Source organism: Halictus rubicundus, chromosome 4 (assembly GCF_050948215.1).
Source record: "Halictus rubicundus isolate RS-2024b chromosome 4, iyHalRubi1_principal, whole genome shotgun sequence".
Lineage (NCBI taxonomy): Eukaryota > Metazoa > Arthropoda > Insecta > Hymenoptera > Halictidae > Halictus > Halictus rubicundus.
Window position 1 is genome coordinate 16683063 of NC_135152.1, and position 13986 is coordinate 16697048.

A 13986-nucleotide genomic window follows, 5' to 3' on the forward strand; every position below is an offset into this window, starting at 1 on the left:
GAGACTGTACCATAATTTGTTGGACCCACTTCAGCGTACACAAAAACAATAAGCAAAGTTCATATACACATGTGACCTATTTTGCGTGTCAAAAATCCAAAGCCACTTTTGCGTGTCAAAAATCCAAAACTGTTTGAGAGCAAGTGAAACGAAACGCAATGACTGTAACTCTGAAGCAAGGTCAAACAGGACACACGTTCATATGAACTTTTCATTGTTTCTGTGTCCCTTGTCTACTCGTAAAGTGGACCCAACAGGTTACACCCTGTATATTGGTACTAGAATTGAAACGCAGACACACACAGCAATATTCTGACACTTTTAAAAGGGCCACAATTTCACGCCACTTCATCGTTCGGTCCAATCTCGAAAAAGTTATCGACATTCTATAAGTGTCTGAATATTAATGCGAGTAACTGTCTCTAGCGTCGAGCGCAAAACGTTGGAACATCGCCTCCGCTAATGAATCACCGCCTAATCGAAGCATGCTTGTTCGTTACAGATAAACGGGATGAGGTACTATCAGCCGGACCCGATCACCTCGTCGCCGTCGACGTCCACGTAACTCTCGATCAGAATTCGATTCCCATCCAGCGAAGGATTGGACAGAGCGAAGACAGGCCGCCGGCTGTCCGACGCAATGATGGCACGATCGCACTCGCGCGTGTTCCTCGACTGATCATCGTGCGCAGCTTCCGCAGCGTTCTCGCGTGCTAAGAACTTCGGGACACGTCGAGCTCCACGAACGGAAGAGTCCCCGAAAGAGCAGGCCGCCGTTCGAAGACCGTCGTTTCTGTGACGAATCTCCGAAGCAGCCGGAAACCACCTCGGTCGCTTCGTCGAAGTGCCTCGAAACGGAAGACGGAAGAACGCTGGAGTACGTCGCCGCTGCGGATTTGTTTCTCCAAGTGATCGCTTATAGGTCAAGAAACCACTGCCCTTGATAGAAAGATAGAGCAAGATCTCCATCAAATACTTTGGTCCTACGTCTCGGTGCTGAACGGTCAACGTTTACATCTCAAAACACACACACACACACATATATATACTCATACGCAAACGCAAACACAAGTAACACGCGAACACAAAACACACACATACACGAGATAATTGAAAGAGATCGATCGTGGAGGAATTGTTAGTCGCTGGAGGCGAGTATCCGGCTGCCAAAACAACAATAAACAGTATTGTCGTCGTGTTGTCGTCGCGTAGGGTGATTCGAGCCCTGTTCTTGTAAATATTAACGCTGTTCGTCCTCAAGGACGACGATGATCGCCGACGGCAGACGGGGGATTGGCGACGGCGACGACGACGAAACCGGAGCAACTGACGGCTTAAAACGCAAACTGTCGAACGCTTTCTGTTATTTTCTTATCCATCGTTATATACACAGCGAAAGAGCGTCTGTTCGACTTATTGTACATCGTATTTTATTATGTAACGTCGGCGACGAATCGTATTTTCGATACGCGCGGTAATCGATGGTGTGCGACCACTCGGCTGAACGGAAGCGTGCAGAGCCGGTTCCTTCCGTCGTGCTGCGGCTTCGGTTATTTGGCGTCGATATCTTGGACTGTGGTTGATGCGATTCCACGTGTTGATGACGAATCGAGTGTGCTTTCACTATTTCCGCGAAATTAGCTTCTTTATCCGTTTCACGTAGAAAGACGTCTCGAACACGTCGCATCGTGTGTTTTCTGCGACGTTGTACGCGTCCAAGTAAAATATTGTTTAACCTCGAACGACGGACCATTCTTATAGCTACATAACTGACGACGTTTAGGACCATTCACTGTTTTATTTATCAATTTTTTTAAATATATTTTTGAAGATGCTTCTGGTCGACACATCAATCTTTCTAGCGTCCCTAATGCAGTAGCTGTTCATTTAATTAGTTCGCCAGAAACCGAGTAAATTGAATGACGATTTCGATACTCTGGATCAAAGTAGACCCGGATTCCGCCGTCGAAAGGTTAATGTTAACAGCAACTATTAAAAAAGATAAAAACATCTGTTTTGAATCTATAAGTTCTTTGTTATGTTTCCTCAACGAAAGCTAAATAATAAATTGGCTACATTGAAGTTTATTTAATTCGCATTTCAAGGGGTTAACAGGGTACAACAGTATTGTTGAAGCATGCAAAATCGATTGCTTCCTTTTTGACACCTTAGGGACCGCTTCGACAGCTCGAACTGAGCCTTCAGATCGGGAAAGTCATGAATGAAAACTTTAAAAGCGTCACAGATCGAAGCTACGGAGCTTGCTTTGATGTTGTCGACGCCCGAGCACCTTCAGCGTCGTTTGACGTTTTTATTATCACTTTTAATCTACCTACCGATCTATCTCCGAACTGTTGACATTCAGTTTGAAAGAAAAAAAATTTTATATAAATATTTGCATAATTACAGAAGTTATAGAGTTGAACGTAACTGAGTACACAGGCTAAAAATCAGTCCCAACGATTTTTCAGACAGATAGTTTAAACAAAAAAATGTTTCGGTCGGAAAATTCAAGGTCACCTTCCCTTTTTTTAATGGCATTGTGTATTTTTGACACTATAGCTTTTTGAGCGTTGTCAAGGCGACTTTAATAACCTGACATAATACAACCTTGAGATGATCTTGTACTGAGAAATAGTTATTTTTAAAGAAAGAAAAAAATTTCTATCTGGATTATGTTTCTTGTGATTGATGAAGTAAATTTTTATGTTGCACGAAGCTTCATGATCTAGCTATTTGTATCTTTTCATAACTACGACAATTTTTAACATTCTGACAATTTGAACTGGTCGTAAATGTGTTCATAATTAACTGTAAAAAAATGAATTCGCCAGACCTTGCCAAAGCCATCAAACTCAAGAAGAACTGTATTTTAAATATCCAAAATAATCGCAATACTTTAAAATTATTATTTATTTTGATAATTATTTACAGAGCGACACATGTAATCGATTTCAATGATCTTGAAATAGGTCTTCAGAAGTTTTGAATAACTTTGTTTATATGTAGGCAAAAATTTTTTTTTAATGTTCTGGACAAAATGTTTCTTTTCTTTGTGTGTCTCACATGATCCTGCGCAATTTAATTATTGACTTCGTCGTAAACAAAAGTTTTCTACAACTACAAAACGCATGATCAGGTCCAAATTAATTGTCGACTAGATCTGGGTTAAGTAGACTATGCCGATCATATATCTTACAGTACATATCTCACAGATTCTAATAATAAAAATGTATTTTAATATAACAGCTTAATATAAGCAAAGTTACTCAGGCACTGACCTTGGCAACATATCTGAAGATCGTCTAAATCAGTGAGATGTGCGTCTCCGTAATTATCTGCATTTGCATAAACATGCGAGTTGATTCTACTTTTGCACACCAGCCTACAATGTCTGATCCGATAATAAGTATATTGTCCATTCAATTTTTTATTAGCACACGAAACTTCCTAAACTGACAAGACGAGTAAACTGCCATCTTCTCTCTTCCATACTTTTACAGTAATTTTGAGCAAACAAGTGAAATTGTTCAGTTGTTCAGCGATATTCTACCGGACATCATACTTTCCTAAATCTGTACAGGCTTCCTGCTTTTTCATACAAGATCATTTTGTCGCGATTAACTTTCATATAAAAAAGCCCCTAACCCCTTGTACTATAACATCGAGTCAGGCTCGTAATCAAGATTTTCAACAGGTTCTACTAAATATGTGTGTTATTAATTTCCTGTATACCGAAATGAAATTCTATTTTGCTGTTGTCGATATACATATAGTTATTGGAGAATACATACATATAGAATAAATATGAACTACTTTCTTATAAACGACAAAGAAAAGTTCCAATCACTGTAACCGTAAAATAACTTGTAGTGCAAGGGGTAAACGCCTGCCAGTACTCGATATCGATCGGTTTATCTCTTCTCTGTTACAGTAGAACCTCGTTTATTGCACCGAATCCTTGTTCGTTAAAACGCCTACTCCCACCACTTTATTGCCCTACCCAGTGTTGCCAGATTGGGGAAATTGAGGGGAATACAGTTACCCTCTCTCTGTCATTAGTCACGTGACATTGTGACACATGACGCGTGGGATGTTCGCCATTGGGGAATGGGGGAATGGCGTCGTAGACGGGGTAAGGTAGAGTGGGAGATAAATCGAGAACAAGTGGGAGAAGTAGTAGTGATAATCTTCTGAGCCAACAGCGATAATGCTTGTGACTCAAATGTGTGCGCTTCAATTGAGACAAAACTGTCGGCTCTTTCGGCTGTATTGGTTAAAACGATCACGCATACTACAGTCTTGTTCCGATAAAAAGGGGACGGTGTTTGTTCCGAAATAAGGAAATCGCTATCCCCTCTTCTTTTAAAGTTGTTCGCTCTGCACCGCTTATTGTTAGTGCCAGAACGAGAGCATATGTCATATTCTGTCCGTTTCCAAGGAAAGATATCGCTGCTCGGCCGATGAGTTTAGGGTCTGCCTATTCTCCGTGAAGCCGCACAGCAACCCTGACCCGATATACGACGAAAGCCGGTCCCGAGCTTTCACCTTATATCGGAACAAGACTGTATGTAGCATGTGACGTCAATGGTGAGGGTAGATGGAGGAGCGAACGAAGGATCAAGGATGCCCCTGTGCAAATTCAATTAAAAAAAAAAACTTATCAGGCGCGCGTACTAGACAGCAATGGATGAAATTACACAACAGTTTTCAATTTTTTAAGTAATTTTAAAAAATTTTTGTCCCAGTTTTCATACTTATCGACCACTGTGGTATCTAGGCCCAATGCGGAGTTGGAAAGTAGAAAAACAGATTGCGCGTTTGTCTACCTCGATTGTTGCACGCATATTCGGTCCCATGGTCCTCTACTGACATACATTGAAAGACCAAATCGTGAAAGGCGTAAATTGTTCGTCGCAAACAGGAAGAGCACCGACTCGCAATCGATTCCTCATCGACACAGAACAATCGATCTAACCGAGAGAGTAAAATGAGCTGATTGCCGAGGTCGTGCTCGCGGTTCAATTCTAGGCTAGAAGAAGCAATAAACTTAAGAGCTTTCTCGCGACACATATACATATACACGTGTATATCTCGGGAGACAGAAATCGTTATACTCGTTGTTAAGCATTTTTAGCGTTCGTGAAATGAGAAAGAAAGTTGATATATATACATACGTGTTAACTGGCGTCGATTAGCCTGTTTCTTTTGATTTTCTCTCGCATCGTTTCCACCCCGCGGACACATTCACCCCATGTTTCATCAAACGATCGATAAAGTCGATTTCTACCGTACGACGAAACCATAAAATCGAATTGATTTTTAACCCTTCGCGGTCCCGTTGTCGATTTAATATAAATATATATATACATAAAAATATAAATGCTATAATAAAAATTAAAGTATTAATGTGTAAGAGATAAAGAAAAAGTATATATATATATATATATATATATATATATATATATACATACATAAATATAAATATATATTTTGTTTTCGATCGCGGAACCGGAGGAATTGAATGTAAATCTGGACCCCAAAGGGTTAGAATGCAAGACAATGGGTTAATTGACTCCCTCGGTCGGAGATGCGTGCCATCACGTGATTTTTGTGTGACCTTACTTCTGTATAGTACGTGCTTGATCGTCGAACTACCTTTTTTTATTACGTTTTTATTATTGCTTTGGTGATGCTACGCTAGATATATATGTTGTAATGCCAGTATACTGTGTTTTGTTAATGACAAAAAAAAAATGGAAAAAGAATAGTAGAACGATATATAATTGAGAATCTGAACACGGATGATTTTTTGTGCCTTTCCCTCAATTTCGCGTTGCGACTACTCGTGTGCGGTGAGAAATATTGATTTTAATTAAATTGATTAGGTGCATGGCATGCTGGACTATACAAAAAGCGGTCTTTTTAATCCTATTCTTCTAAGTTCAATTGCCGCGCGATCAATTTTTAGAATTTGGAATTGACACGTTCGCACAGAGACACGATTTCGTATTTTGAGTAAAGAAAATCAGATTAATTTTATTTTTTATTAGCATGATATTCGGAGAAATTATGGCTTTTCTGAGATAAGATTTTTTTATTTTATAAGAGTATACGTTGGGTAGAATTTTATAAATGTGAAGACTGTCGAGACAAACTGCTAACAGACGTGTTGAGAAGTCAATACATTTTTTAAAGAAATACAGCTTTCTTCTACAGCAAAGGTAAAAGTACGATGTTTCTAGAAGGGTTCATATGAGCCGTTCAATGCAAAAACAATGTAATTCAATATTTCTCTGTTTAATCGTTACTGAATTAAATAATTGTGATATAATTTTAGCGTGGCTTCCATTAGACAAACGTAACATCCTTCGATATTATTGTGTTTTATAGAACTTTTACTTAAATCCTCATTACTCAATGATTAACTGTTTTGACCTGCGCCATTTTTACACTAAACGACTCGTATGTTTTATACTTACAAATGATCATGCCAGTGTTTGATATCTCCCTAAAGTCGTGAATTTTTTATCAAAAGAATTTCTACTGCAGATCGGTGCTCGTTTAGTCCAGCATGCTGTACATCCCACGAGCTATCATTAAAATCAGAATTTTCGTCTTGCGAAGCTTCTCGCGGTCTCATCCGCGCAGAGATTGTGCCAAATGATCCAATCTCGATCACCGAAAGGATCAATTTTGCGAAAGTTTATCCATTCGTTTGAACCAAATGGGTGTTTAAAAAAATAGAACACACTGTGCTGAGTACAAAAGCCTTAGTTAACATAGGTCGAAAGGTCAACCGTACCTGAGATGTAAACATTTATGTTTGCTAACATCATGATTCATTTACTACTGGCCTTTTGATATTTAGAGAAGATTTTCCACGTGTCCTCTTCCCTTCGATACACAATTGACTGATTCCGGATGAGATCTACAGTCGGCACTTGAATGAGGATATTCAGAACGCGGTTTGTAATGACTGTAGTAAGCATCGCATGCGATGGAAGTGAGTAAGTTGATCATAATGCTAGCAAACAAAAATGTTCATATTTCAGAAGCGGTTGATCTCTCGACATATGTTTACTAAGACTTTTTCACTCAGCACTGAGCGTCCTATATACCACATAAATATTGAATGGTTTTTCGTAACGCCCTGCGTATATACGAGACGAATGGCTCGATAAAAGATCGATAGATCCTCGATCAGGCCAGTTCGCACTCGCCTGAACCTACGTTTTACGTTTAACGATCTCGTTGTCCGTCCCTGACAATCGTTTATAGTAAATAGAGAATTGTCGCGTAATGCGTCGTCTATGCATCTTTCTCATCACTGTCATTCATATCTCTGAAATGGACCTGCATTCTGTGGGAATTAATCTAACCGGAAGTTCAACAATGCGAAGAGAAAGTGGTTCGCTAAACATCCTGAATGACAGTTGTACGAGTTTCAAATCTGCTTTAGTCAATTGATAGAGTTGCAAATTGAAAATACGTGAAACTGATCTGCAGTCTAACGAACAAATTAGTATGGTTTTAAATCAATATACGGTCGCATTTATTGCTCAGTTGTTCTAACGTTAACACCAGAACTACCGGACCGGTCAAAATGACTGGTTCCAAATTTTTTCTTCTACAATTACTGAAATTGTAAAAATGTTTTCATCAGAAATTTTTTAAGGAACCTCTTCATTGAAGCACATATTACAATAAAAGTTGTATGAAGTCTGAATGGGCACAGTCTTGTCACTGTTACCAAGCAATATACATCAGTCGCATTTATTGCTCGGTAGTTCTAGTGTTAAAGTCCAAATGCTCGTATAATTGTCGCACTCCTACAGAATGCAAGTCATTGGAAAGCGTAGCAGGAGTTCTCACAGTTTGGGCAACAAGGTACTTTGTCGAGAGAGACCCGTGCGACCTGACGAGGGAGGCGTTAGTTGTTGCGATGCGAGAGATCGAAGATTGTGACAATATGTAAGTGCGTGCTTAGGCGAGTGATACCTGAAGCTCTGTCGGGTTTTAAAGTCCTGAGGTAGTCGGATCGAGCAACAAACGGGCACCGCCCTTCACCCAATGCATACGAAATCAGAATCGATCCTATTTCAACCTGCGGGCCATAAATTTTACGAAAAGAGGGACCCAATTACTGTAGGAATGCCAATTACTGGGCCTATATTAACTATACTTATTTTTTAAGCATAATGAATATTAAAAAAGAGATATTAAATTGTTTTCATTAAAATCAGTTAATACACATGTTATATATCTCTTTTTTAATATTCATTATGTTTCAAAAATAAGTACAATTAATATAGTCACGGTAATTGGGTCCCTTACCCTAGCAGAACTTGGCAGGATTAAACATAAATAATAACTAGACCGAGGATCATGTGCATTCATGACAACGATGAATAGGTGAAATATTACATTGTCTTTAACCTATTAAAATTGTTAATTTGAGGCAATTGAGGCGAGCGATTTTTATTTTGCACAAATATCCGCGAGTTTGTTAATGACAGCAGCCAAAAAAACCATTTCTAAAGGTTTCTTTCTCAAGGTTATATTTTATAAGTGGGATAAGTGTAACGTTATAACCAATGAAATCTTCAAATGGCCCTCGGAAGACTGACTCTCCAAAAAGCATAACTTAACATACAAAAACAATGTCGCAATGGAAAATGTAGCCTTCGAACTATAATTTTGCCTCACTTAGTCAATTTTTCCTTGAACACTTTCTTGAGAAATTTTTCTTTAAAATTTTGGGTGACTCACCCTGTATGTCCTTCGAACGTCTATGTATTAGAACTAACTATAACGTTACTTCGAATGAATATTTCAACTGAAGAACACAGGGGTTAATCAGAGGTTGAATAGCCGAATAAAAGACCGGAAAGAAGTGTATCGAAGATCAAAAGTCCAGTAATTGTTCACATCAAAATTAATGAAGTCTTCCAGGCTAAAAACGTGATGGTTCTGTCAAAGATACAGAAGATTCGCGGTAAAGTGGGAATAAAAAGAATATAACGAAGCAAAAATTCTCCGATTGTGCCAATCTCGTAGTAGTGCGCATCAAACATATGGAACCATTTTTCGTCCAGAACGGGGTCGATGAAAAGCTATGAAAATGGCTAGAATGGGACTGCTTGGATAAACGTGATGCAGTAATTCTTATGTACCGGGGTAAAGAATTCAAGATGGCGTTTCGCATTTGTACGACAATGGGCGTCGCAAAGGAACGACGCGAAAGCTCGCGAAAACCGGTCTATCGACTACGCAGGGACTTTAAAACGGGCAGTCAAAGGTTAGCTTCATGCTTAGAGGAGTAAATCTATCGCTTCGAAAAAAGAAAACACAAAAAAGAAATAAGTCGAACGTTGTTCAGTTCCCCCGCTTGTAGGGAGAAATCGGAATGACGTAAGAAAAGCAGAGAAGCTTGTTAAGTGTGATGGTAGTTTCGGTCGGTGCCGTTTAACTTTTAGGGAACCACGTTTACTTTCCGAACTTTTTTCTCGTCGTGACACGGCCCTGAACAAACCCCATACCCCCCAGCCATGGAAATCTCAATTTCGATTTCGATTGCGACTCGTTAATGCAGCGTTGCGTAATAATGGCGGCGGAATGGCGATTCCGTTTGATGCATAAAAGAAACGTAACCATGCTTACATACGACATCGCATTTCAAGTTGTTATTCTTGATTTCGAACTGCAGCCAGTATTCGAGTATTCAACGGCCGACAAACATAAGAGACCGCTGTTTACATTTGAAATATTTTCCACGAAGAGTAATAAATGAGTAACACAAATATCGTTCCGCTGCGTGATGAATAATGCAGTCTTAAACGCTGCTAATTGTACATTTGTAATTTTCAAATACTGACTTCATACAGAAATTATAAGAATTCAGTGTAGCTAGATCTTTTACAAAATTGATTGTTTTAATATAGAATCGTCAAGTTATGCAAGTGGTTACAACAATTTGATCACCCGGTGCATTTTAAATTTAATATTAATACATTATATTCGTGCAGAATATTTTATTATCACTACGATATCGAAATAATGAATGATTAGACAGTTAAAAGAATTGAAGAATATTAATGTGCCAGTTTAAGTTTATTAAAACTGTCACAGGAAATGTCTCTCTGGCTCCCGTTTTCCAGAAAAACTGCAGTCAATAATTTAAATGTAATTATAGTCCGTTACCTTCTCATTATTCTGTCAAGACAAACAGTGGTCTATTATGTTTGTCAACTACTGTACAGTATGTACATCGGTTAAGAATTGATTCATGAGGAATTGTAAAAACGTTTTTCGGACGAAAAGAAGTTTTATTAATCGAACTGAAGCGAAAAACCATTGATATTGCAAACGGAGAAAGTGAACTTCAATGGTCAACGAACTCCGTTCCACCTACGACCTACGATATGCGAAATGTAAAAGACAAAGTACTCGCAAGCGTTATTGAAGATGAATTTTATAAGAAGACTATATTACCGGTTAAAACCAAATGATAAATATTTTGAAGTTATGAAATATAAATTGATAAATGTTTATGCTAAAGATAAATGAAAGCCTCCCGAAACGGCGAAAACTATTGTTACTCTGTTAAGCGCGGTGTTTATAAAAAAAATGGTGCATATTTTGTTCTAATCTTTCTTTTGGCATCGTTGGAATTAAGGGATCGTTAAATTTCTGTTTTTCTAAGGTGAATCACATTTTTTATAAGCGTAAAACGTTGGTACGACTACGGACGAGACCTTAAGTTTCGGAAACTACACGTGCATTGTGTGTATAAGCGTACGTATAACGATGTACCGGTTAATTATTGTAATTGTTGTCGCGATGGTATAGATTCTATTAACTAATCGAACGTATATTTTTCTCTCGGTGCTGATGCACACCTCGCCCCTTCATCTGTTCCCTTCTGTTCATTTTTTATATAGATCAAGCAATAAACGTATTGGTTCAACAACATCGCTCTTCTGGCTTTTCCCACCTAAGTTTTAAATATCTATTTTTTCCGAGGCTCCCCAATGAAATTGAATGTTACAGTACTAATCGTTAGATTGCGGTTCTTTATGCAAAATAAAAATTTTCTGCATTTGGTATAGGTAAACTGCGGATTTTATGCATTTATGATAAAAATATTAAGAAGTAGAGAAGATATTAAAAAATATTGAAAATATATAAAAAATATTAAAATTGTTAAAAATATTTTAAAATATTTAAAATATTTAAGGACATCAGTGTATTAGTTTCACCTTAATAAGATAACTAAAAGAAGAAAGAAACGTTTGAAGTCTACTTATAAAATATAGGAGCCACTGAAAAACATTTTCTTTTCTTTAATAATCTTATGAGATCGAAAATAATATATTGATGCTATTCGATTTTTTCAAGCTTTACACCTTGTCAAATTGCAGCTACTCATTTCTGTCACAGATGCATAAAATCCGCAGTCTACTAATCATTTATAATAAATTTTGTTCCGACGGAATTGAAAAATACAACTTTGAGCGAGCTGGACAATTGCAAGGTGAAATTATTTTTTACGGACAACTAGAGAATTCTCCTTATGGAACAAAGACTGGAGTTTTAAGGAGAGGCCAAACACGTGTTATCTTATCAGCTGTGACATTTTTAGAATTGAAGAATCTCTCGAGGAATAGAAAGTGAGAGGCGATAGAACAGTCGATTGTACGTATTTTTAATGTCCATTTTACGCTCAATTTTACACTCGATTTAAAAAGTGATTTCAGTTAAACCTTTGTACAATGATAAGATATTCTGCGGTGCAGTATTACTACCATGCAAAAGTTCAACATCAATTGCGGCTAACAAAAAGAAAAACGCACATGACAACTATATTTGCATAACGACTACCCAGGGAGAAACTAAAAAAATATGAACATTACAAGTTCATAAACAACAATCCACATTCGCCGAATCCGGAACGATCTACCGTTTTATTATTGCAGATAAAATAGTTGCTCATTCTAGAAAAGCATTTTAAATAATTCATATTTTATCGAGACGATGTAAAAGTCATAGAGCCTATGTGAAAACGAATGTTTATAGTATTTTGAAATTGTTCTGTGATTTGAAACGAGAGATAACCACAACGTGGTATTTTAAAATTTATTATCGATAAATGGATCAAGGATACTTTCGAGAATTTACTGTGCTGTTTATCTATATTTTTCTGCGTTGATCGAAAACACAGAGACACTTGGTTCAACGATCAATGTGATCAATATTGACAACGAAGGAAGTATTCATAGTCGATATTCATTCTTACTATTTATTCTATTCTATTTATATATTTATTTATTTATATTTATTCTTACTATTCGCTTTGCGATTCTAACTAAATGCTATTGTTTTCAAAATTTTCATTGTACATCGTCCACTATACATACTGATCCTCGTAGCTTCGCAGGAAAACAAGTCGCTTCGACCCACTTCTAAAAAGTTATTGCACTGTAACATGTTGACTGCCATGTCACCCATATGTGGGTGACGGAATTATTTGTCCAGGTTTTAAAATGAATTTTTACGTCAATATATTCATTTTACCAAATTTAATTGGGATCTGTAAAATGCAAGAAAGTTGGGAGACTACTCAATATCATACATTTAATTTTTTTCAATATTTATTTTATTAAACAACTTACTTTGATTTGGCAGTCAAAGTGTTAAAGGATGTTTGAACAATTGCGAAAGTCACTGTAGAAAACTCACGGAACTTGCCATATATTAAAATCAATTGAAAATACTTTTAATGTTTTGTTTCAAAAGCTATGTTATCTGGCACTGATTATAGTTCCCTTCTCGTACACCTTATAAAGGGATCCAAGGGATCGATTATCGATCAAGGTCTCCATGTGCACCGGCTCCATTGGAAACGTGTATGTATTCTCCAAACAGGCGTTCTGTTTCCCAAGAGTCTGCTCAGAACCTCATCATTGATTCCGCCGATGGTACAATTCGATTAGGGTCTATCGATTTTTCAAAGCCGGCTCGTTTGGATTTTGTGAATTTCCGATACCGGTTTTGTGAACAGTACAATGAACCGTCGGAGATTTCATTGTTCTTCTTCAGCTTTCTTTTCGTCAACACTCTGAGTGCCGTCAACTTTTAACTTTTTTACCAAGATTGAAAATGAGTTTTCACAATAATCTCTGTGCACAATACTACAGTCTATAATAATATAATAACTACAGTCATTGTAAAAAGTATTCGTACACCCTTCAAAGACGAATAAGTTTTTTAAAATTGGACAAAGCGAATTGATTTTTTTTTAAATGCTAGAAGGATTAGTCACAATTGCAACTAATAACAAGTTTTTAAAAATCTATTTATACATTAGCTAGTAAACTAATCCTTTCAACATCTCAAAAAAAAAAAAATTCAAGTCGTTTGATCCACATTTAAAAAAGTTATTTGTTTTTGTAGAGTTTACGAATACTTTTTACAGTGACTGTATTGAATCAATAATGATCACCATTCACTGCTGACCATTCACTGCTGTATTTATAAATTTTTTAAAACATATTTCTAAAGGTACTGCTTGTAGTTAATTTTTGTTATTGTTCTTAAAGCAGAAGCTGTTCATTTCTTCATTAATTCTTCATTAATTAATTGATTTTGATACTCCGAGTCAAAATAGACCCCGACTCCGCTGTCGGAGGAGAAACCATACTGGATTAGGATCTACGAGGTCTGAGAATATTACAAACCGTGTCATTTCTATTCTTGTATTATTAAATAATTTGTTTTGACTTTGCATGACTTTTATAGGCATTGATGTGGCAATCAACGTGTTAATTTGCGCGAATAACGTTAGGATCAAGAAGGAGGAAGATGTTCCCCTTGCACGGCAGAATTTTATGCGGTGAAGTGTACGTAAATACGAGATAAGGTACAGTATCGGTAAAATTTGTGGGAGCACTAACAAATTTCAAAAATAGCCTTCTTATTTAAAAG

The 13986-nt window shown here is 37.2% G+C and overlaps 2 protein-coding genes across 4 annotated transcripts in view; one reads left to right on the forward strand and one right to left on the reverse strand.

The window, feature by feature from the left end:
• Gdap2 (ganglioside induced differentiation associated protein 2) overlaps window positions 1-5799 on the forward strand; it is a 110785-nt gene extending 104986 nt beyond the window's left edge. For all 3 annotated transcript variants that reach the window (XM_076787144.1, XM_076787142.1, XM_076787143.1), the window contains one exon: window positions 503-5799. In XM_076787144.1, the coding sequence (XP_076643259.1) occupies window positions 503-565 (63 nt within the window). In that variant the 3' untranslated portion in view covers window positions 566-5799. The remainder of the gene's footprint in view (window positions 1-502) is intronic.
• Window positions 1-13986, reverse strand: part of LOC143353665 (uncharacterized) — a 466044-nt gene that overhangs the window by 382708 nt on the left and 69350 nt on the right. The window lies entirely within an intron of this gene.